At 45.2% G+C, this 25,676-nt stretch overlaps 2 protein-coding genes across 2 annotated transcripts; one reads left to right on the top strand and one right to left on the bottom strand.

Moving 5' to 3' along the window:
* Positions 1-758: 758 nt before the first annotated feature.
* LOC125534926 (AT-rich interactive domain-containing protein 2) lies at positions 759-4,375 on the bottom strand. The gene is made up of 2 exons (XM_048697972.2): positions 3,421-4,375; positions 759-2,388 (listed from the first exon to the last, which is right to left on the bottom strand). Exons 1-2 carry the CDS (start codon positions 4,105-4,107, stop codon positions 1,549-1,551), a joined length of 1,527 nt encoding a protein of 508 aa, XP_048553929.1. The 5' UTR covers positions 4,108-4,375; the 3' UTR covers positions 759-1,548.
* A 15,733-nt stretch (positions 4,376-20,108) lies between these two features.
* LOC125541461 (uncharacterized) lies at positions 20,109-21,152 on the top strand. The gene is made up of 3 exons (XM_048704873.1): positions 20,109-20,120; positions 20,254-20,335; positions 20,434-21,152. Exons 1-3 carry the CDS (start codon positions 20,109-20,111, stop codon positions 21,150-21,152), a joined length of 813 nt encoding a protein of 270 aa, XP_048560830.1.
* Positions 21,153-25,676: the final 4,524 nt, after the last annotated feature.

Genomic DNA, 25,676 nt, shown 5'->3' with positions numbered 1-25,676 from the left:
GTTTTTGAACTTGTTTCAAATCCACAAACACTTTTCAATCCGTGAATATTTTTTTGAATTTTTGAATGTTTCTCAAATTTGTGATCTATTTTAAAATTCGGGAACAATTTTTCATTTATTGAACATCTTTTGAACTCATGATCTTTTTCCAAATCCAAGAAAGAAACTTTCACAAACATTTTTCACAAGCACAATCTTGGGAAACAGGTACTGACTTGAACCTTTGCAGCACCAAACCTACACAGCACAACAGAGAACAGCACCACCAAAGCTAATGGCCAAAATATTAAACGACGGGATGCATCACTCACACGGACAAGACTGCAGATTTCAAATGATCAGATGCTTGCTAGTTTACAGTTGCAAACTCATCTCAGATTTGGTTACAGTACTAGAAACATAAACATGGCCAGCCAAAAAAAATTAACCACGGGACGGGATGGCTAACCAAACCAAATACGTACGTAGAAACCAACCTCAATTCGCTAAGCTCCAATTTATTCTTCTTCAGATCAAAACCCACAAGCATAATCTTGGGAAACAGACACCGACTCAACAGCAGTCGGAAGCAGCAGCAAGACGACGCCGTCATCTTGCACCACCAAACCTACACAGCACAGCACAGCACAGCACAGCACAGCACCACCAAAGCTAATGCCTAAAATTCAAAAGTGGAACTAAATTCTAGTACATCAGATCAGACTATGCTAAAGCCGATTCCCATTTATCTGTCGGTTAATATGTGACAGAGGAGTAAATGTTGATAATATTTCCCAAGGTTGATAATACTATTTGACATTTATTTATAGCTCACAAGAAATAAAAGAAACAACTCATAAACTAAAACAGACATGTACTTATTGAGATGCCGAACGAAACCCAAAGAAATAAAACAGACATGCTCAGTCTACAACAAACAACAACTGCAACATTAGTTTCACAAGACTAACCTCAACATACCATTCCTATGCCTGCCATCACTCCATATCTAGAGAGAGAAATACGACCGGAACGGGCTACTGTGTACATGATGATGATGATGATGATGATGATGATGATGATACGGGCCATCACTCCATATACTTTTACCTACTGGTCAATGTACATGTCAATCCACAGAGGATACAGGTATACATGATGATGATGATACAAGTCAGTCAGGTTCTCTCTGATAACAACATAATATTCCACAATGTATACAACAGGTTAATCCTCTCAGCCCCAAAGACTGCAACTGGCTTGGATCAGCTCTGCCTCTATATATCCTCCTCATCTCTCACTTGTACAAATCAAGTTTACTGTTCCTGCAGTTCTCTGTTTCAAAAATAAATACCAGTGCATTTTTTTTACTTCTCGGATACAACATACAAGTCCATGTCAAAACTTGGATTGCTGGCAAGGCTCTGAAAACAGTAAGCAAAATGGTCTAACTCTTTGCTCACAGCAACTCATGTGCAATGTCAACCAAATCAATGAATGGGGGCCATTTATAAATCCAAACTCCTGAACAGGCTTCAACCAGCCTCCTAGAATGTGATCAATCAGCAACTACTCATCATCCAGATCCATGCAGTGAGTACTCTGAATGCAAACGGTGCGCTTGGTGCTGTCATACTTGGTTGCACTTTGTCCCATACGGTTTCCCAAAAACCTAAACTCTGTCTCTTCCTCGTCATCACTATCTATCTTCTTTGGTGCGGTCCTATTCTGGTAACACCTCCGCCTAAGCAGAAAACAATTAAAATAATAGCTCACAAGTTCTTTCCTCGGCTTCCAGCGGAAGGATGACTGAAGATGGTTCCATAAATTCCTTGCTGGAGATGGCGCATAGGTCTGCATTACAGCCTTGAAACTTGCCTCCTCTTCATCCGTCCAAGAAAGGGCAACCTCCTCGCCCATATGGTCAAATCCCCACTGGTAGAAAGCAGGGCCGAGTTCACGTCTCAGCTGCAGCCGCCTTTCTGCAATGTGAAACCTGACACATTCTACTGATCGCGGGACGTTGCAGCTGCAAACATATTCTCTGCCTTTGCCAATAGGGTCATGGTAAGTTCGGGTTATTTTGTTCTCATTTTCTGGAGGCCAGATGTTTGTGCCCAGCCATTTGAGGGTTTCCGGATCGCCGTAATTTTCAGGCGGAAAGCCAGTCCACTGTGGCACCACTGCTTGATAATTGGAGCCCACTAGTAGTTTGTTCCTCTGCTGACTTTTAGAATGCTTCAATTGTCCGTTCACACTGCTCGCCTGTTCTATGACCGTCGAGGATCCATTCACATCAACAACTCTTGTTAGTTTATTAGTATCCGAACCAGGTTGTTGAACAATTTTGCTGCATTGAACACCAATTCTGGCACAGGTGGTACTCCTGCAGCACCTGCAACCAGTTTCCTGCGCCATCAGAAGAAAAAAACATTCAGTGACTATGAATAAGATATGTATCCAGTTGCCGAGTAATCGGCTTGGCCAGAAAGGTAAGGTTTCATAGCTCTATTTATAGGGGACTATCATCTTCAAGGCAATAAAGCAAACAAAATATTTTCAACCACCCACAGTACCCGACAGGTAATATCCGGGGCCAAAGCATCAGGGAGATTTCATAGCTCTATTTATAGTATCCGTCATCCCAATGATACATGAGCGAACATCAGGGAGCAAAGATACTGTAGCTTAAATTGTGCACAGTGTAATGCTTAAGCAGGGTTAGGCCAGATTTTGCCCTCTGGTTGGTAGCACCCGCGTATCCCTCCAGAAGTTCTAACACAGAGACGGCAAATGGGAAGTTCACACATTTTGCCCGAACTATATACCACGTCACCAAAATGAAGATAGAAGTAGTTAAATGCTCCTTTTAAATACTCTTCTAAATGCTCTTTTACCAGCATCCAATCTGCACAATCAAAATTAGAAAGAAAAGGAACGGCAATGCTCCATTTGTAGGGTAGGTAGCCAAATAATAAATTTACAAGGGTGTCCAGGCCTTAATTAAAGCACTAATGAAAAGACTGGTAAGACCTGAAGCATGAATTTTATTTATTTACTTATGTTTAGGGGAAATCAAACAAATTATCTAATATGTGGATCTCCACTAGTACAGTCCAGTGGCACTAAGGCCTTTAAATTACCGACCACGAGCAATTTTCAGCTGGAAACAAAACGACAATCTTATCCTTCGGTACAGACGTGTATTTTTTACAGGGGTATTTAAAAGGAAAACGACAATCGAAACAGGGCCTAAACGTAGAAGATCAAAGGGATACAGATAGATGTTGCCAGCTAACATCTCTGTATGTATGTATTGCTGAAGTAATCCAGTGCCAATTCTGTATGTATGTCTGCCTATATATGTGCAGTGCAGTGATGCAATACCAATATGTCAAACATTATCTTCAGCAACAAGTTTATCAAAGGTGTCGGAATCACCTGCGAGAGCGCGCCGTTGGTCACGCTTGCGCGGCGTGCCCTCTTCCTGGACACCGCCTCCCGCGCCGCCAATGCCACCGGGAAGTATCCATCCGCCAACCCGGCGGCGATGGCGCCCTCCTCCGAGACACTCTCGGCGAGCCCCCTCACCCAATCCAGCATCCCAGCAATGTCTTCCCTCTTCCTCTTGAGCGCGCCATGCTGCCCATTGCAGTCCATGGACGGCTCCTCCATCTCAACTCCATTGGCACCGCGGACGCAGAGCAGCAGCTCCTGCCGCATCTCGTCAGACGGCGGTGGTTGTGCCTCCGGGAGCCTCTGGATCCAGCGCTCCAGCGCGCCGAGGTACTTGGCATAGATCAGCTTGACGGGCGCGGCGAGGGCCGCGGATCCGGCAGCTGCGGCCCAGACGCCGGCAGAGGGCGACGAGACCACGGCGTAGCCGCCGGCGGCGCGGACGGCGGTGAAGAGGCGGAGGAGGTCCACGCGGCGCCCGTCGCCGAGGGCGGCCGGGAGCGGGCGCGCATCGCGCTCGCCGGGGTAGACCTCGCCCAGGAACGCGGCGAGGATGGTGTCGAACACCTCGGAGGGGTCGGCGGCGTCGTCGGGGATCTGGAGGCCGACGCAGAAGCCGAGGAGCTGCAGCTTGCTGAGGACGGCGAGGGCGCTTGCGGCGGAAAGATCCATGGACGCGGGGGAGGCCTCGCCGGCGGCGGGGTCACAACGGCGAACAACGGCGGCGCATTTTCTCTCTCTTTTTTTGCTGATTTTTTCCTTCCTTTTTTTTTCTCTCTAGGGTTTGGGTTGGGTGGATGGGGAAAGAAAGTCGAGCCTGTGTGTTTAAATATTTTTCAAAATTTGGCAAATATTTGGAGCAATTACTTTAGGCAAATTTGGATAGTTGTGAGATCAAATAGCCATCTGGCCTGGTGGTTGGGGTCATTTATAGTATAATCCTAACAAGCCGAACAGATTTCGGAAGGATTCTCCTACTTCTAGAGATCTCCGGTGAGAGCCCATCGTCCATGAAAAGTAAGGGTAAGTACAACAAGGTGATGTAAGCGGGTTATCCTCACTATTAAGCGATTGTCTGCGGTCGTCGTGATGGTGCAACCAGCGCCTCCTCCCTCCCAGTGGGATCGCCTTGCTCCGACGCCGCTCCACGGCCCGCCACCCCTCGCGCAGACGTTTTGACCTAGATAGCGCTGCTCGACTATTCCCTCTGGCACCGCCTGCGTTCATTGCGTGGAGCCGCCGGCATGCACGACGTGGACGCCGCCGCCCCACCCTACAGCACCGCCGCTACCCCCTAGCATCATGTGATCCCATGAATCCCTAACATCCCCGTCGGTAAGTGAAAAAAATTGCAATGCCCCTAATCGCACTACATCGACCATGGGGCCCACCTTTCTCCGCTAGTCCTTCACCTGCCTCACCCCACTTCCATGCTCCTTCCTCGGTTCAAAACTTTAGCATGCTCTTGATCCGATATGAGATGTGGCTCGATGACGGGCCGTAAACAAGTTGTTGTTTCAGTCGTGAGCAACTAGGTGAGAGAAGCAGGCATCCACTATGAGGGGAGTAAAGAAACAAGCCAAAAGAAGTCAGGAGGAATCTCTTCACTTCTAAAGATCTCCTGTGAGAGCTCATAATCTATGGAGATTATCCTTTTACCATGCCAACATGCATGGATCCATTGTCTATGGTCACCTGGAGATTCGTTGCACATGTTTTCGGTTTTGTCGAAGTTTTGCCTTGTTTCTGAGTAGTACATAACTTTTTGACAGGTTTTCTTCATGTTTCAAAGTAATGTATGGAGTAAAAGGAGAATGCATCGCTAAACATTCTTCTAGCTTCACCTAGATTCTGCTTCTTAAAGAGTGTATCGTAACATTTCATTGTACCGCAGCGAGCAACGCGTGCACGAATCTCCAACACGTCGAATAGTGGATCCATGAACGTTATTTATAATATGCATGATAGAAAACGGTTCGCATCCTTTATGACAATATAAAAAAAGGTAAAATACACGGGATGTCCTAATCTTTTTTATTTGTGTCAAGTTAGTCCTAAATCTTTCAAACGACTATTTTGGGTACTAAAAGAAAGCAAGTTGTGTCATCGTTCATCCTAAAATCGCCCGCGTCCCTGCACCTGTGGCATGTTGAGCACCTCCATGTCGAACAAATCACTTGACTTTTTGTGAAAAAGACGCAACCGTTGTGATCATTTTCATTCCCGCACCTTTCTTTCCTTTCCCCTCTCAAATGCTTCTGGGCGGTGGTCGGCGGCAGTTTCTTGGGGCCATCTAAATGGTGGTGGGAATGCCAAGCGATGTCACTACCGTGGCTGGAAGCGAGCCCGTGGATCCGATTAAGACAGGAAACGACAAGCCCCCGACCACCCCCCCTCCACGGTACGGTACGAACCCTAGCTTTTCTTCCCAGCGATTTGGCCATTATTTTGAGTTCATTGGGACAATTATGTGTATATTCGAGTCTCTTAGGACATAGATTACATGAAGCATTGATATTAACCACATTTATGTACCACTTCTGTCCGATCTAGGAACTAGGATTTCAATTGATTTATAGTTTCTAGGAAATTTCCCTTTTTTCTCTCACCAGGACCACCTGAGGATGGTTTCGCAGTAGAAATTCATCATCGTGGTTCTGTTTGCGAGCATGGCTCATACAAGACATAAGTGGATGGCTTAATTAACAATTTCGATTACTATGAAGTAGATACTTGGTCACTCCTCTAGATTAAGGACTTTATTAAAGAACTTGGTCATAATGTTGCTGCTCAAGCTTATTGGTTGCTTTATGACAAGAGTCCAGATACTGGGTTGCGCATTATCGACAAAGAAGCTGACACATTAACTATGGCTTTAGTGGTGCCCGATGTTAAAAACTGTACGTGAACCATTTTGATCTTCGTGGTGATCTAGACCTAGATGACGTTTGCATGATTGAATCACCATCTTTTCCACAAGTGTTGGAGATGGTCGGGGGCTTACCTTGTTCCTGCTTAATCGGGCGGACATGCTCGATTCCAATCACATCGTTTGCCATTTCCGCCATCATCCAGACGCCCCATAGAAACTATCGCTGTCGTCGCCTAGCGGCCACAACACAGAAGAAAGGAAAGGAAAGGAAAGGAGCGGGAATGGAAATGATCACAACGGTTGGGTCTTTTTCACAAAAGTACATTTGCTCGATCGTGCCACGTTGGTTAGAGCGGCGCAAGCAAGTTTAGGACCAACGATGAGACACCTTGCTTTCTTTTAGGACCCAGATAGTCATATCAAAAGATTTAGGACCAGTGTATTTTGCTCTTTTTCATATTAGCATAGACGATGCGAAACATTTTCTACAACGCATGTTATAAATAACATGCATGGTTCCACTGTTCGATATATTATGATACACTCTTAAAGAAGCCGAATCCAGATGAAGTTAGCTAAAAATTTAGCGCTGAAATTCTTTTTAGTCCCTACATTACTCTCAGTTGGCATGCAGTTGGTGATAAATTGGAGGGTCCGACCTACTTGACAAGAAACAAGGCGGCATTCCATTGGCTTTTCCATGCTTTTTTTGTTTTATTTTTTCGCCAGTTTTTCTTCATTTCTTTTCTCAGTTTTCACAGAATTTTTATTTTCTTTCCTTTTTCATCTGTTATCTTTATTTCTTTGTTGGTTTTCATTGGATTTTTCCTCGTTTCTTTAGGTTTGTTTGTTATTTTATTGTTTATCATCGGTTTTCTTTGTTTTCTCTTGGGTTTCCCTTTTTCCTATACAAATTTTTGGTATATAACTAATAAAATTTTCTAATACATGTTTATTGTTTTATAAATTCTTGATTAACCTTTTTCAAATACCACAATAACATTTTTTAATGCATGGTCAACACTTTTTCTATACATATTTAACATTTTTTTCAAATGCTTGATTAACATATTTCAAATACAAGTTTTACATTTTATTAATACATTGCCAACATTTTTTATATTCACATTTTAACATTTTTCAAGTACAAGTTTAACATTTTTTAGTACATGATGAGCATTTTTTCTACACACATTAAAAAAATTCAACTACAAGTTTAACATTTTTAAATACACTGTCAACATTTTTATACATATTTAGCAATTTTCAAATACAATTTTAACATTTTTTAATACATGCTCAACATTTTTACTATACACATTTAAGAGTTTTCAAATACAAGTTCAACATTTTTATATACACATTTAATATTTTTAAATACAAGTTCAACACTTTTTCTATACACATTTTTTAATACAAGTTCAAAATTTTTTAATACATGGTCAACATTTTTTCTATACAAATTTATCATTTTTCAAATACAAGTTTAACATTTTTTTCAAAAGCTTGATTAACATTGTTTTCAATACGTGATCAAATTTTTCACACAGATTGTAATTTTTTGTATACATGGTCAATAATTTTCTATACACATTTAATATTTTCCAAATACATGGTTAACATTTTCCAAAAAATACTTAAAATATTTATTTCAATATATATATTTTTATAATATTTGAAAGTGTAAACAAATGTAAAAACGAAATAAAAACGTGAAAAACAGAAGAAAACAACGAGGCAGTTGCCACCCGTGCATTGGGCCGGCCCATCTTCTCACGCAAGTACTAGGCGCTTCAGCGAGCGACAACCTTCTCTTATGTGTACATATACAAAAAAAAAAGGTGAGGCGAGATATAGAAGCGTCCGTGTGCATCAGCCAAGCGTACATATGCGTACACATAAAAGAAATTTTGCACCAATCTAATGGACGCAACGGGTCATCTAGTTTTCAAAAAATTCCAAATGTTACATGCGGAGTATTAAATAGCACAGACAAAACATCCGTACAGAAAACTAAAAAAATGCATCCAAATCTTTGGGGCGCGGATGTCTTCTTCCTCCTACAACCATCGACGACACGCCATGAGCAAAACTCGTTGACGCCTCTCGGCCTCCATCTCATGGGAGCAAACTTGTTTAAAGCCATGAGCTTGTAGTAGCGGCGGTCAGGAAGTTGTCGACGTAGACCGGAAGATGTTGACGACCTTGATCTGCATAGAAAATCATTGCCCCGGAGAAGTAAACACCGGAGAGGGCCTGCATAATGCCCCACATCCGGCTATACGGGGTGAAGGAACACAATTCTCACACACTCACCGACGAGGCGGAACTAGCCAACCTTCATAGACTGAAACTGGAATGGGGGTACCAAGACGCCGCACCATCTGCTCCGCCGGACAGTGCCATCGAGATAAACGTCCAAGAGGAAAAACATATTCTAGAGAACCAAATCTAGGGACACATGACTCACAACGATGCCAAGAAGCACCATCGCCATGTGGACAAGGCGGGGAAGATTTATTCCATGCCGACAACCATCGACGAATGGGGACAAAAATTAAACTAGAAACGTCACCCCATCACCACCGTCTGAGACAGCGGGGTCCCGTCGGCGAACTAGCGACTGAACGGAGAGGGGAGCCTTGATCTCGCCACGAAGGAGGTAGATCGGCACCGCCGCCCTAGCTCCTAGGGTTTGGTGGTAGGGAGAAGGAGGAGAAAACACTTGGATGAACTAATATAATTGACTTTCGGCACTCCCTTTACCAACAGAAGCACCATGTCCAAGACCAAAAATTGACCAGCCATTTATGTTTTAATCGTATATTTAGCACAACACACAATTAAATGATCATATTGTGGGTGTTTGTTCTCTTGGGAAAAAATATACGCATATAATTTCCGTGTGTCCAGTAAACCCTTAGCTCCGTTTGGATGTCTCCATTGGAGAGCTCCGTATTGAATTGATCGGAATTCCAAATCGGTGAGGAAACTGAAATGGGATGAATATGAATTCACCTGTTTGGTTGTCCAGCGAATTGGCCCTTGAAATGCCTCTGAGATTTCAATGCAGAATCTTGTTTGGATGACAAACTTTGGAATTGCATAGCTACATTACCAGGTTATACCTTGTTCTACATCACTCAGAAATGAAATCTGACTATGAATGAATATATAGCAATAAAATAATTAAATATTCTAGAAATGCATCAGGAAACACAAATGGTGATACAATGACAACAATATTTTTTTACGGTAACATAACACAAAATTCGAAACAATAACAAATAGCACGTACTCTCAAATATGGTCTCGTACATGACATAAATCACAACAATTTAGAAGATAGGTCCAAATGCTTGACATAAACAGTTTCGTTTAGTTAGGCGCAATTGATCATAGCATGCCACTGCAGATCTATCATACATGCATTTAAGCAAATATTTCCTATTCCTAATCTTGTCCTCATCATCATTAAAAGTTCCTAGGTCCCTTGGTCCCCTATTCCTTTGTGTAGTAACAAATGCTAATGCAAGAGCACATGTTTCAACAAACAATCTAGTCAGAACAATTCTTTTCCTCTTCCGTCTTTTATTTTCTTCATTTATCCACTCAACCAACTCCAATTGATCCGGCATTGAGCTGTACAATTCGATTATGTAGGATGTAAAACATTGCAGCAAGACATCACATGCACAAATGCATAGAAAACTGGGGATTTCCACCATATACCTTCACTCGGCCTGCAGACTGAAGCTCGGTTCACATATCTGCACAATTTATAAATAAAAAAGTTAGTTAACAGAGAAGAGAAAAGGAATGAACCAAGTTACAGATAGAAGAATGGACAAAGTAAATCCTGCTGCTGGATGAGTCACCATGACCAGAGAGAGCAGGAAGAGCACGAGCTGGACTGGCCAGAGGAGACCTGCACCTCCGCGACCGAAGCCCTGCTGGTGGCTGTCGTGGTCCTGTTGTGACCGTCGCAGTCCTGGTGGTTCGGGACGGGGAGAACGGGAGGAGGGTGTTGGGGAACGTTGCAGAAAACAAAAAATTTCCTACGGCTTCACCAAGATCCATCTATGAGTTCATCTAGCAACGAGTGATCGGATGCAGCTACATACCTTTGTAGATCGCGAGCGGAAGCGTTCAAAGAACGGGGATGAGGTAGTCGAACACGACGTGATCCAAATCACCGGAGATCTTAGCACCGAACGGACGGTACCTCCACGTTCAACACACGTACGGTCAGCGTAATGTCTCCTTCTTCTTGATCCAGCAAGGGGGAAGGAGAAGTTGATGAAGATCCAACAACACGACGGCGTGGTGGTGGATGCAGGGCGTCACAGTAGCAGGGCTTCGCCTATACTACGAGAGAGAGATGTAACAGGGGAGAGGGAGGCGCCAAAAGGCTGAGGTATGATGTCCTCCATCTCCCCCACTATATATAGGGGTGTCTAGGGGGGGAGCCGGCCCTAGGAGATCCAATCTCCTAGGGGGGCGGCGGCCAAGGGGTGGGGGGCTTGCCCCCCAAGCAAGGGGGCGCCCCCCTTTAGGGTTTCCCCCAAACCCTAGGCGCATGGGCCCTTTTGGGGCTGGTGCCCTTGGCCCATATAGGCCAAGGCGCACCCCCTACAGCCCATGTGGCCCCTGGGGCAGGTGGCCCCACCCGGTGGACCCCCGGGACCCTTCCGGTGGTCCCGGTACAATACCGGTGACCCCGAAACTTGTCCCGATGGCCGAAATAGCACTTCCTATATATATAATTCTTTACCTCCGGACCATTCCGGAACTCCTCGTGACGTCCGGGATCTCATCCGGGACTCCGAACAACATTCGGGTTACTGCATATACATATCTTCACAACCCTAGCGTCACCGAACCTTAAGTGTGTAGACCCTACGGGTTCGGGAGACAGGCAGACATGACCGAGACGACTCTCCGGTCAATAACCAACAGCGGGATCTGGATACCCATGTTGGCTCCCACATGCTCCACGATGATTTCATCGGATGAACCACGATGTCGAGGATTCAAGCAACCCCGTATGCAATTCCCTTTGTCAATCGATATGTTACTTGCCCGAGATTCGATCGTCGGTATCCCAATACCTCGTTCAATCTCGTTACCGGCAAGTCACTTTACTCGTACCGTAATGCATGATCCCGTGACCAGACACTTGGTTACTTTGAGCTCATTATGATGATGCATTACTGAGTGGGCCCAGTGATACCTCTCCGTCATACGGAGTGACAAATCCCAGTCTTGATCCGTGTCAACCCAACAGATACTTTCGGAGATACCCGTAGTCTACCTTTATAGTCACCCAGTTACGTTGTGACGTTTGGTATACCCAAAGCACTCCTACGGTATCCGGGAGTTACACGATCTCATGGTCAAAGGAAAAGATACTTGACATTGGAAAAACTCTAGCAAACGAACTATACGATCTTTATGCTATGTTTAGGATTGGGTCTTGTCCATCACATCATTCTCCTAATGATGTGATCTCGTTATCAATGACATCCAATGTCCATAGTCAGGAAACCATGACTATCTGTTGATCAACGAGCTAGTCAACTAGAGGCTTACTAGGGACATGTTGGTGTCTGTTATTCACACATGTATTACGATTTCCGGATAACACAATTATAGCATGAATAAAGACAATTATCATGAACAAGGAAATATAATAATAATGCTTTTATTATTGCCTCTAGGGCATATTTCCAACAGTCTCCCACTTGCACTAGAGTCAATAATCTAGTTACATTGTGATGAATCGAACACCCATGGAATTCTAGTGTTGATCATGTTTTGCCCTAGGGAGAGGTTTAGTCAACGGATCTGCTACATTCAGGTCCGTATGTACTTTACAAATCTCTATGTGTCCATCTTGAACATTTTCACGAATGGAGTTGAAGCGACGCTTGATGTGCCTTGTCTTCTTGTGAAACCTGGGCTCCTTGGCAAGTGCAATAGCTCCAGTGTTGTCACAAAAGAGTTTGATTGGCCCCGACGCATTGGGTATGACTCCTAGGTCAGTGATGAACTCCTTCACCCATATTGCTTCATGTGCTGCCTCCGAGGCTGCCATGTACTCCGCTTCACATGTAGATCCTGCCACGACGCTCTGCTTGCAACTGCACCAGCTTACTGCCCCACCATTCAAAATATACACGTATCCGGTTTGTGACTTAGAGTCATCCAGATCTGTGTCGAAGCTAGCGTCGACGTAACCCTTTACGATGAGCTCTTCGTCACCTCCATAAATGAGAAACATTTCCTTAGTCCTTTTCAGGTACTTCAGGATATTATTGACTGCTGTCCAGTGTTCCTTGCCGGGATTACTTTGGTACCTTCCTACCAAACTTACGGCAAGGTTTACATCAGGTTTGGTACACAGCATGGCATACATAATAGAACCTATGGCTGAGGCATAGGGGATGACACTCATCTCTTCTATATCTTCTGCCGTGGTCGGACATTGAGCTGAGCTCAATTTCATACCTTATAACACAGGCAAGAACCCCTTCTTAGACTGATCCATATTGAACTTCTTCAATATCTTATCAAGGTATGTGCTTTGTGAAAGACCTATGAGGCGTCTTGATCTATCTCTATAGATCTTGATGCCTAATACATAAGCAGCTTCTCCAAGGTCCTTCATTGCAAAACTCTTATTCAAGTAGGCCTTGATGCTGTCCAAGAGTTCTATATCATTTCCCATCAAAAGTATGTCATCTACATATAATATGAGAAATGCTACAGATCTCCCACTCACTTTCTTGTAAACGCAGGCTTCTCCATAAGTCTACGTAAACCCAAACGCTTTGATCATCTCATCAAAGCGAATGTTCCAACTCCGAGATGCTTGCACCAACCCATAAATCGAGCGTTGGAGCTTGCACACTTTGTCAGCATTCTTAGGATCGACAAAACCTTCCGGCTGCATCATATACAATTCTTCCTTAAGGAAACCATTAAGGAATGCCGTTTTGACGTCCATTTGCCATATCTCATAACCGTAAAATGCGGCAATTGCTAACATGATTCGGACGGACTTTAGCTTCGCTACCGGTGAGAAAGTCTCATCGTAGTCAACCCCTTGAACTTGTCGATAACCCTTAGCGACAAGCCAAGCTTTATAGATGGTCACATTACCATCCGCGTCTGTCTTCTTCTTAAAGATCCATTTATTTTCTATGGCTCGCCGTTCAACGGGCAAGTCAGTCAAAGTCCATACTTCGTTTTCATACATGGATCCTATCTCGGATTTCATGGCTTCTAGCCATTTGTTGGAATCCGGGCCTGCCATCGCTTCTTCATAGTTCGAAGGTTCACCGTTGTCCAACAACATGATTTCCAAGACAGGGTTGCCGTACCACTCTGGTGCGGAACGTGTCCTTGTGGACCTTCGAATTTCAGTAGGAGCTTGATCAGAAGTATCTTGATCATTATCATTAACTTCCTCTCTAGTCGGTGCAGGCACCTCAGGAACATTTTCTTGAGTTGCGCCATTTTCCGGTTCAAGAGGTAATACTTCATCAAGTTCTACTTTCCTCCCACTTACTTCCTTCGAGAGAAACTCTTTCTCTAGAAAGAATCCATTCTTGGCAACAAAGATCTTGCCTTCGGATCTGAGGTAGAAGGTATACCCAACAGTTTCTTTAGGGTATCCTATGAAGACGCATTTTTCCGACTTGGGTTCGAGCTTTTCAGGTTGAAGTTTCTTGACATAAGCATCGCATCCCCAAACTTTTAGAAACGACAGCTTAGGTTTCTTCCCAAACCATAATTCATACGGTGTCGTCTCAACGGATTTCGACGGAGCCCTATTTAAAGTGAATGCGGCAGTCTCTAAAGCATAGCCCCAAAAAGATAGCGGTAAATCGGTAAGAGACATCATAGATCGCACCATATCTAATAAAGTGCGATTACGACGTTCGGACACACCATTACGCTGAGGTGTTCCAGGCGGCGTGAGTTGTGAAACTATTCCACATTTTCTTAAGTGTGTGCCAAATTCGTGACTCAAGTATTCTCCTCCACGATCTGATCGTAGATGATTTTTCTGTCACGTTGATTCTCAACCTCACTCTGAAATTCCTTGAACTTTTCAAAGGTCTCAGACTTGTGTTTAATTAAGTAGACATACCCATATCTACTCAAGTCATCAGTGAGGGTGAGAACATAACGATAGCCACCGCGAGCCTCAACACTCATTGGACCGCACACATCAGTATGTATGATTTCCAATAATTTGGTTGCTCGCTCCATTGTTCCTGAGAACGGAGTCTTGGTCATTTTACCCATGAGGCATGGTTCGCACGTGTCAAATGATTCATAATCAAGAGACTCTAAAAGTCCATCAGCATGGAGCTTCTTCATGCGTTTGCCACCTATGTGACCAAGGCGGCAGTGCCACAAATATGTGGGACTATCATTATAAACCTTACATCTTTTGGTACTCACACTATGAATATGTGTAGCGCTACGCTCGAGATTCATTAAAAATAAACCATTCACCATAGGAGCATGACCATAAAACATATCTCTCATATAAATAGAACAACCATTATTCTCGGATTTAAATGAGTAGCCATCTCAAATTAAACAAGATCCCGATACAATGTTCATGCTCAAAGCTGGCACTAAATAACAATTATTAAGTTTTAAAACTAATCCCGAAGGCAAATATAGAGGTAGTGTGCCGACGGCGATCACATTGACCTTGTAACCATTCCCGACGCGCATCGTCACCTCGTCCTTTGCCAGTCTCCGCTTATTCCGCAGCCCCTGCTTTGAGTTACAAATGTGAGCAACTGCACCGGTATCAAATACCCAGGAGCTACTATGGGTACTAGTAAGGTACACATCAATTACATGTATATCATATATACCTTTTGTTTTGCCGGCCTTCTTGTCTGCTAAGTATTTGGGGTAGTTCCGCTTCCAGTGACCACTTCCCTTGCAATAAAAGCACTCAGTCTCGGGCTTGGGTCCATTCTTTGGCTTCTTCCCAGCAGCTTGCTTGCCGGGCGCGGCAACTCCCTTGCCGTCCTTCTTGAAGTTCTTTTTACCCTTGCCCTTCTTGAACTTAGTGGTTTTATTGACCATCAACACTTGATGTTCCTTCTTGACTTCTACCTTTGCTGATTTCAGCATTGCAAATACCTCAGGAATGGTCTTTTCCATCCCCTGCATATTGAAGTTCATCACAAAGCTCTTGTAGCTTGGTGGAAGCGACTGGAGGATTCTGTCAATGACCGCATCATCCAGGAGATTAACTCCCAGCTGAGTCAAGCGGTTATGTAACCCAGACATAGTGAGTATGTGCTCACTGACAGAACTATTTTCCTCCATCTTACAGCTAAAGAATTTGTCGGAGACTTCATATCTCTCGACCCGGGCATGAGCTTGAAAAACCATTTTCAGCTCTTCGAACATCTCATATGCTCCATGTCTCTCAAAACGCTTTTGGAGCCCCGGCTCTAAACTGTAAAGCATGCCGCACTGAACGAGGGAGTAGTCATCAGCACGTGTCTGCCAAGCGTTCATAACGTCTTGGTTCTGTGGGACAGGCGGGTCACCTAGCGGTGCTTGTAGGACATAATCTTTCTTGGCAGCTATGAGGATGATCCTCAGGTTCCGGACCCAGTCCGTATAGTTGCTGCCATCGTCTTTCAGCTTGGTTTTCTCTAGGAACGCGTTGAAGTTGAGGACTACATTGGCCATTTGATCTACAAGACATATTGTAAATATTTTAGACTAAGTTCATCTAATCAAATTATTCAATGAACTCCCACTTAGATAGACATCCCTCTTCTAGTCATCTAAGTATAACATGATCCGAGTCAACTAGGCCGCGTCCGATCATCACGTGAGACGGACTAGTCAACGTCGGTGAACATCTTCATGTTGATCGTATCTTCTATACGACTCATGCTCGATCTTTTGGTCTTCTGTGTTCCGAGGCCATGTCTGTACATGCTAGGCTCGTCAAGTCAACCTAAGTGTTTGCATGTGTAAATCTGTCTTACACCCGTTGTATGTGAACGTTTGGATCAAACACCCGATCATCACGTGGTGCATTGAAACAACGAACTGTCGCAACGGTGCACAGTTAGGGGGAACACTTCTTGAAATTATTATGAGGGATCATCTTATTTACTACCGTCGTTCTAAGTAAACAAGATGCAAAACATGATAAACATCACATGCAATCAAATAATAAACGTGACATGATATGGCCAATATCACATAGCTCCTTTGATCTCCATCTTGGGGCTCCATGATCATCTTGTCACCGGCTTGACACCATGATCTCCATCATCATGATCTCCATCATCGTGTCTCCATGAAGTTGCTCGCCAACTATTACTTCTACTACTATGGCTAACGCGTTTAGCAATAAAGTATAGTAATTTACATGACGTTTCTCAATGACACGCAGGTCATACAAAAATAAAGACAACTCCTATGGCTCCTGCCGGTTGTCATACTCATCGACATGCAAGTCGTGATTCCTATTACAATAGCATGAACAACTCATACATCATATATAGATCATTCATCATTCATCACAACTTTGGCCATATCATATCACAAAGCACTTGCTGCAAAAACAAGTTAGACGTCCTCTAATTGTTGTTGCAAGTTTTACGTGGCTGAATAAGGGTTCTAGCAAGAACGTTTTCTTACCTACGTGAAAGCCACAACGTGATTTGTCAACTTCTATTTACCCTTCATAAGGACCCTTTTCATCGAATCCGCTCCAACTAAAGCAGGAGAGACAGACACCCGCCAGCCACCTTATGCAACTAGTGCATGTTAGTCGGTGGAACCGGTCTCACGTAAGCATACGTGTAAGGTTGGTCCGGGCCGCTTCATCCCACAATACCGTTGAAGCAAGATAAGACTAGTAGCGGCAAGAAAGTTGACAACATCTACGCCCACAACAAATTGTGTTCTACTCGCGCAAGAAGAACTACGCATAGACCTAGCTCATGATGCCACTGTTGGGGAACGTTGCAGAAAACAAAAAATTTCCTACGGCTTCACCAAGATCCATCTATGAGTTCATCTAGCAACGAGTTATCGGATGCATCTACATACCTTTGTAGATCGCGAGCGGAAGCGTTCAAAGAACGGGGATGAGGTAGTCGAACACGACGTGATCCAAATCACCAGAGATCTTAGCACCGAACGGACGGTACCTCCGCGTTCAACACACGTACGGTCAGCGTAATGTCTCCTTCTTCTTGATCCAGCAAGGGGGAAGGAGAAGTTGATGAAGATCCAACAACACGACGGCGTGGTGGTGGATGCAGGGCGTCACAGTAGCAGGGCTTCGCCTATACTACGAGAGAGAGATGTAACAGGGGAGAGGGAGGCGCCAAAAGGCTGAGGTATGATGTCCTCCATCTCCCCCACTATATATAGGGGTGTCTAGGGGGGGAGCCGGCCCTAGGAGATCCAATCTCATAGGGGGGCGGCGGCCAAGGGGTGGGGGGCTTGCCCCCCAAGCAAGGGGGCGCCCCCCTTTAGGGTTTCCCCCAAACCCTAGGCGCATGGGCCCTTTTGGGGCTGGTGCCCTTGGCCCATATAGGCCAAGGCGCACCCCCTACAGCCCATGTGGCCCCTGGGGCAGGTGGCCCCACCCGGTGGACCCCCGGGACCCTTCCGGTGGTCCCGGTACAGTACCGGTGACCCCGAAACTTGTCCCGATGGCCGAAATAGCACTTCCTATATATATAATTCTTTACCTCCGGACCATTCCGGAACTCCTCATGACGTCCGGGATCTCATCCGGGACTCCGAACAACATTCGGGTTACTGCATATACATATCTTCACAACCCTAGCGTCACCGAACCTTAAGTGTGTAGACCCTACGGGTTCGGGAGACAGGCAGACATGACCGAGACGACTCTCCGGTCAATAACCAACAGCGGGATCTGGATACCCATGTTGGCTCCCACATGCTCCACGATGATCTCATCGGATGAACCACGATGTCGAGGATTCAAGCAACCCCGTATGCAATTCCCTTTGTCAATCAATATGTTACTTGCCCGAGATTCGATCGTCGGTATCCCAATACCTCGTTCAATCTCGTTACCGGCAAGTCACTTTACTCGTACCGTAATGCATGATCCCGTGACCAGACACTTGGTTACTTTGAGCTCATTATGATGATGCATTACTGAGTGGGCCCAGTGATACCTCTCCGTCATACGGAGTGACAAATCCCAGTCTTGATCCGTGTCAACCCAACAGATACTTTCGGAGATACCCGTAGTCTACCTTTATAGTCACCCAGTTACGTTGTGACGTTTGGTATACCCAAAGCACTCCTACGGTATCCGGGAGTTACACGATCTCATGGTCAAAGGAAAAGATACTTGACATTGGAAAAACTCTAGCAAACGAACTATACGATCTTTATGCTATGTTTAGGATTGGGTCTTGTCCATCACATCATTCTCCTAATGATGTGATCTCGTTATCAATGACATCCAATGTCCATAGTCAGGAAACCATGACTATCTGTTGATCAACGAGCTAGTCAACTAGAGGCTTACTAGGGACATGTTGGTGTCTGTTATCCACACATGTATTACGATTTCCGGATAACACAATTATAGCATGAATAAAGACAATTATCATGAACAAGGAAATATAATAATAATGCTTTTATTATTGCCTCTAGGGCATATTTCCAACAGAGGGAACGGGAAAGAGGTGGATGGACGGGAGGACGGTCCTGCTGTGGCCGCCGCCGAGATGCACAAGGACGGACATGGGAACGGGAGGAGGGACTGGGGAAGGAGATGGGAAGAGGAGGAGGGAGTCGGGCCGAATCGGACCTATGACCGGAGCTGCGGAGATCCGTGGGCCTCGCCGCCGAGCTCCCTGGTGGTCGCCGCTCGTTCCTCCCCCTTCTTTTCCTTTTGCTCGAGGAGGCAGGGGATAAGGCAGCGAGGGGGTACGTTTTGCGGGAAAGGCCAATTCGGAGCAAATCGCAGCGCCAAGGCTCTGTATTGTGGAACGAAAGTTTGGTGGGAAGGAATACAAAGTTGGATTGGGTTTCGTTTCCAAGCGACAATTCACAGTCCAGCCAAACAGCTGAGGCCTTCTTTGGTTCGTAGGATAGAAATTTTATAGGAATAGGAAAATCATAGGAAGTGAGATGACATGCATCTCAATTCCTATAGAGGAAGAGATGTCATTTGGTGCATAGGATAGGAATTTTTCCATTGAGTCTAGGCTAATGTTTTTTTCCTCCAAAATGTGAAGGATTGAATCCTATCCTACATAGGAATAGGAATCCATTCCTACAAACCAAAGGGCTTCAAAGGAATTTTTCCTTTGCAAATCCTATCTTATAGAATTCCTATAAAATTCCTACAAACCAAAGGAGGCCTGAATTGTAATTTGGAGAATACCAAATCCATTTCAGGCATCTCAATTGGGACATCCAAACGCAGTGTTAAATGAAAAGGACCGTCTTCATTGGATTGGAGAAAAAGATTGGAAGGAGCTTATTTGCAAAGAAATTATTAATAGGAGGTTGGTGACAATCTGGAGTTACTAGCAAATAAGTACAGCTCTGACTAGGAAATAAATCAAATAAATTTGGCTATTGAAACTAACGAATTGCATGCCTAATCAGTTAATTGGGGAATTAGGAAACTCATTACTTGTCCCTGCAATTTATATGCCTCGCTCTCTTCTCCCCACTCAAGGCCTCTCTCTCTCTCTCTCTCTCTCTCCATGTAGGAAGCCACATGGAAAGCATGGCAGAGAAGGTCAGCACCCTCTTTCTCACTCTCTCTCTATGTGTGTGTGTGTGTGTTGTCATTTGCAAGATAGTGTATTTATGTTGTACAAGTGTTGCGTGTTTGTCTTGCATGTTATATGCCTGTGTTGTCAACGACACAGATCTCCACGCTGATCCTCAAGGTTGATCTTGGGTGCTGCCCGTGTTACAAAAAGATCCGCAAGATCCTTTGCAAACTCCAAGGTACGTACGCTGAAATTAACCTTACATCCATGCATGCTTCTGATCCTAGCAGACGTAATTTACAATTTTGATGGAAATGGATCTGCATGTACGTGCAGATGAGGAGAGGATCAGGACCATCTCCTACGACGATGGGAACCATACGATCGCGGTGGCCGGCCCGTTCGACCCGCACAAGCTCTCCTGCAAGATCAGGTGCAAGGGACGGAAGCTGATCAAGGGCATCCACATCCTGCAACACAACGGCGGTGCCGAGCCGCCGGCAATGAACAACGGTAAAAACAATCACAAGGGGAAGACCAAGGAGCCACCGCCATCATCGCCAATTCATGAGCCACCCCCGCCGCCACCCGTGGACGAGAAGCCACCGTCACCCGTGCAGCCGGCTCCCCCTGACAGACACGTGTCACCGGTGATGGAGGCGACGATCGAGGAGAAGAAGCCGGGGGAGAACCCTGCCGAGCTAAAGCTGCCGCCGTTGGGTTCTTCATCACCGGCGGCGGCGGAGCCAGTAGTGGAGCAGGTGAGGCCCGTTTCGCCGGTCGACGTGAAGCCACCGCCGGTGGAGATCCCTTCGTGGCCGGCACCACCGCAACCAATGGCAATGGGACACTGCGGCTGCTCCTGCTGCAAGCCGTGCTACCAGGGGTACTACGAGGGGTGCAGGTGCTGCAGCTGCGGCAGGGTGTACGGCTACGCCGTCAGCGTCGTGCCGACGCCGGCGGGGGCGGGGTGCTACGCAGGCGGGGGGTACAGCAGGTCGGCCTGCCAACTCTTCAGCGACGAGGATCCCACCAGTGCTTGCACCATCATGTGATTCTTCAGTCTTCTTTTGCGCATATTGTTTGCTGAGAAACCTTTTTTTTGTTTTAATTAAGGAATGTTTGCTGAGAAAGCTTTTTTTTGTTACTCCGTGTTGACTTTCAATAACTAGAACATGAAAGTGCGTCTTGCTGCGCCCACCCATGTTCAGAAAATAATGAAAGATATTTGGAAAATAATGATTACAATGACATTCGTGGTATAATTTTATTGGTTTGAGTTATGACACGCGGTGTGAAGGTCTCGCATGTTTGTTTACAAAATCAAACTTCCTACTTTATCTTTATCAACAACCCAAGTATTTCTCAAGTTGTGTATTGATTTGTCGAAATAACATTGAGAATAAGACAATTGTTAAGTCTTAGTTTAAACAGTGGTAAAACATGATGCATGAAATGCGCAATAACACTGATCTTGTAAGTGCACTACATGTTGTACTTTTGTTTGAGAGATATTGCATTGCACCAAAGCTCGTCAAGTACAGGGTAACCAACATTAGTTGGAAGATTAGGAGGTGGAATTGGATAAAGATTATATTACTTTGTAGAATGATTGTGTTGGTGATCAAGCCGTTGGAACTTAATATAGTAGACTAACTGAAAAGTAAAGTTGTTTATTCAAGTATGTTAATCTTAAAATACTAAATTGACACTTTTTGAAACATACACATCACCAACAACACCAACTTATGAAAACATGCAGTGCTAAACATGGGCATATCTACAACTATCAGCTTAACCAACAATACCAAAACTTATGAAAACATGCAATGCTAATATTGGGCATATCTACAACTATCGGCTTAACCAACAATACCAAAACTTATGAAAACATGCAATACTAAATTGTGATGTTATACTCATCTCCAATCCTTCTAGTGAAAGGAAGATATGTTCTATAATTATGGGTAGAGAAGTAGAGGCATTAGGTCAACTCCAACGCTCGACCCAAAATGGACGTCCGTTTTGTCCGGATTTTGTCCGTTTAGGTCAGGCAAAGGGGCGGCGTCCGGCCGTTTTCCTGGATGCGTTGGCAGCGCGCCCAACGCGGCCGACGCATCTGGTCCTCCCCCCCCCCCCCCCCCCCACGTGGTCGTTTTGCTGGATGTAGCCAATTTTTGAACTAAACATTGCAAGATAGTTTACATCCTCCTTGCACTCAAACTAATAGTCGTATGCTAACACTCCTTCCCAAATACGATTGAATACATGCCTAGTCGTTCGAAAGCGGCATCGGAAAAGATGGAGTTTGAATAGCGGGGAATCTTCAAAGTAATCGACATAGAGTTGGGCATTACTTCTCTCCCTGTTGCGGTTCAAGGACGGAGCATGGTCCGGGATTGATCCCCTGAACCTAGGTCGCTGCCTAGCAAATGTGGTCATTGGCGACTAATGCAAAAACCACAAGATCTTTGTCTTCTGACGACGAATCATCTACGAAAAAATGAAGTTGTTGAAAAAAAACCCGTCCCCACTATCCATGCACTAGTAGAAAAGGGGGCAAAGGTCCAGGCCGGGTCAGCCCATTAGTCCTGGTTCAGTCTAGAACCGGGACCAATGGAGGCATTGGACCCGGTTCGTGAGCCCAGGGGGCCGGCCAGGCCACGTGGGCCATTGGTCCCGGTTCGTCTGGACCTTTTGGTCCCGGTTGGCGGGACGAACCGGGACCAATGGGCTTGGCTCCTGGCCCACCACCATTGGTCCCGGTTGGTGGCCTGAACCGGGACCAAAGGCTCCCCTTTAGTCCCGGTTCATGCCACGAACCGGGACCAATGAGGTGCCTATATATACCCTCGCCCGCGAGTAGAGCACTCCAGTGCTCTATTTTTCTCTGGCCGACGAGGGGAGGGCTTTGTGGTGCTCTAGCTCACCTCCTATGCACATGAGGTGTTCGATGAAATGCCCGAGCCACACTAGTTAAGCTTTCTCCTCTCGAAGCTCGACCTCAAAACTCTAGATTTAGCGGTCCGTCACGCCCCACCCCCGTCTTCACCGCCGTCGATCACCCGCGCCGATCTCATCACCGACACCACCGTGGTGAGCCTCCTGTTCTTATCTTCTTTCTGAAAGGAAAAATATTCTTACTTGTATGTTTAGATAGATACTTGTATCATTTTCTTACTTTTATTATTGCATCTTATATAGTGCGATGGTTTTGGTATCCGCCCCCGTCGGCCCTCGTCCTGTCTATGATTCGGATGTGGTATATATATTATCTTTATAACTATTGGTTCATTTATTGTTTATGAAAATTATGCCGACCAACGTGACATAGATTTTATTTATCTAGGATGTATGTGAACCGGAAATTCCAACCGACCCTATTGTCGAGAGGTTAAATTTAGTTGAAGAAGAAAACAATTTCTTGAAGGAAAAAATAAAAAAAATTGAGGAGGAGGAGATGATATTGGAGTTGCATGTTGCGGATGTCGTCGATGATCACAAGATCAAGATGGATGCAATGCGCTTGAAGATTAGAAAGATTAGAAAATATGCCATTCATACCGAGGCTTGGTATCATTATGCCGTTGGATCAATTGTTACCTTGGTTGCGATTATGATCGCCTTTGTTTTCGCATTAAAATGTTTTACATAGTTTCAATGTAAGGTTTAATTAATTAGATGCTCTGGAGAGCTACATGTTGTTAGATGAGAACTATGTATGTACTTTGGTTTTAATGTGATGATGAACTTCTATTAATTTGGAAACTTAATTATATATAATGCACGCAGATGAACCGGCAATGGATGTACGGTGACAGACACACCTCCGAGTACATTAAGGGCGTGCATGAGTTTCTCGATGCGGTTGAGGCAAACAAGCAGAATGGTTTTATGTGTTGTCCATGCACTAAATGTGGGAATACGATGTCTTACTCTAACCGGAAAATCCTTCACACCCACCTGCTTTACAAGGGTTTCATGCCACACTATAATGTTTGGACGAGGCACGGAGAAATAGGGGTTATGATGGAAGACGACGAAGAAGAAGAGTACGATGACAACTATGTGCCCCCTGAATACCGTGATGCTGCAACGAGGGGAGCTGGTGAAGATCAAGAGGAACCAGACGATGTGCCCAATGATGCTGCAACGGGTGAAGCTGCTGAAGATCAAGAGGAACCAGACGATGTGCCCGATGATGATGATCTCCGCCGGGTCATTGTCGATGCAAGGACGCAATGCCAAAGTCAAAAGGAGAAGCTGAAGTTCGATCGCATGTTAGAGGATCACAAAAAAGGGTTGTACCCCAATTGCGAAGATGGCAACACAAAGCTCGGTACCGTACTGGAATTGCTGCAGTGGAAGGCAGAGAATGCTGTGCCTGACAAAGGATTTGAGAAGCTACTGAAAATATTGAAGAAGAAGCTTCCAAAGGATAATGAATTGCCCGACAGTACATACGTAGCAAAGAAGGTCGTATGCCCTCTAGGATTGGAGGTGGAGAAGATACATGCATGCCCTAATGACTGCATCCTATACCGCGGTGCATACAAGGATCTGAACGCATGCCCGGTATGCGGTGCATTGCGGTATAAGATCAGACGAGATGACCCTGGTGATGTTCACGGCGAGCCCCACAGGAAGAGGGTTCCTGCGAAGGTGATGTGGTATGCTCCTATAATACCACGGTTGAAACGTCTGTTCAGAAACGGAAAGCATGCCAAGTCGATGCGATGGCACAGTGAGTACTGTAAGAAAGACGGGAAGTTGAGAGCACCCGCTGACGGGTCGCAGTGGAGAAAAATCAAGAGAAAGTACTGGGATGAGTTTTCAAAGGACCCAAGGAACGTATGGTTTGCTTTAAGCGCGGATGGCATTAATCCTTTCGGGGAGCAGAGCAGCAATCCCAACACCTGGACTGTGACTCTATGTATGTATAACCTTCCTCCTTGGATGTGCATGAAGCGGAAGTTCATTATGATGCCAGTTCTCATCCAAGGCCCTAAGCAACCCGGCAACGACATTGATGTGTACCTAAGGCCATTAGTTGAAGAACTTTTACAGCTGTGGAATGGAAACGGTGTACGTACATGGGATGAGCACAGACAAGAGGAATTTAACCTAAAGGCGTTGCTGTTCGTGACCATCAACGATTGGCCCGCTCTTAGTAACCTTTCAGGATAGACAAACAAAGGATACCACGCATGCACACACTGTTTAGATGACACTGAAAGTATATACCTGGTCAAATGCAGGAAGAATGTGTACCTGGGCCATCGTCGATTTCTTCCGACCAACCATCAATGTCGAAAGAAAGGCAAGCATTTCAAAGGCGAGGCAGATCACTTGAAGAAGCCCGCCATGCGTACCGGTGATGACGTACTTGCTATGGTCAATGATTTACACGTAATCTTTGGAAAGGGTCCCGGCACACTAGCTGTTCCGAATGACGCTGAGGGACACGAACCCATGTGGAAGAAGAAATCTATATTTTGGGACCTACCCTACTGGAAAGACCTAGAGGTCCGCTCTTCAATCGACGTGATGCACGTGACGAAGAACCTTTGCATGATCCT

The sequence above is a fragment of the Triticum urartu genome, chromosome 2A (genome assembly GCF_056163025.1).
Source record: "Triticum urartu cultivar PI428250 chromosome 2A, HENAU_Tu73, whole genome shotgun sequence".
Classification (NCBI taxonomy): Eukaryota; Viridiplantae; Streptophyta; class Magnoliopsida; order Poales; family Poaceae; genus Triticum; species Triticum urartu.
Note: the sequence above shows the minus strand (reverse complement) of the source record. Positions and strands in the feature narration are given on the sequence as shown.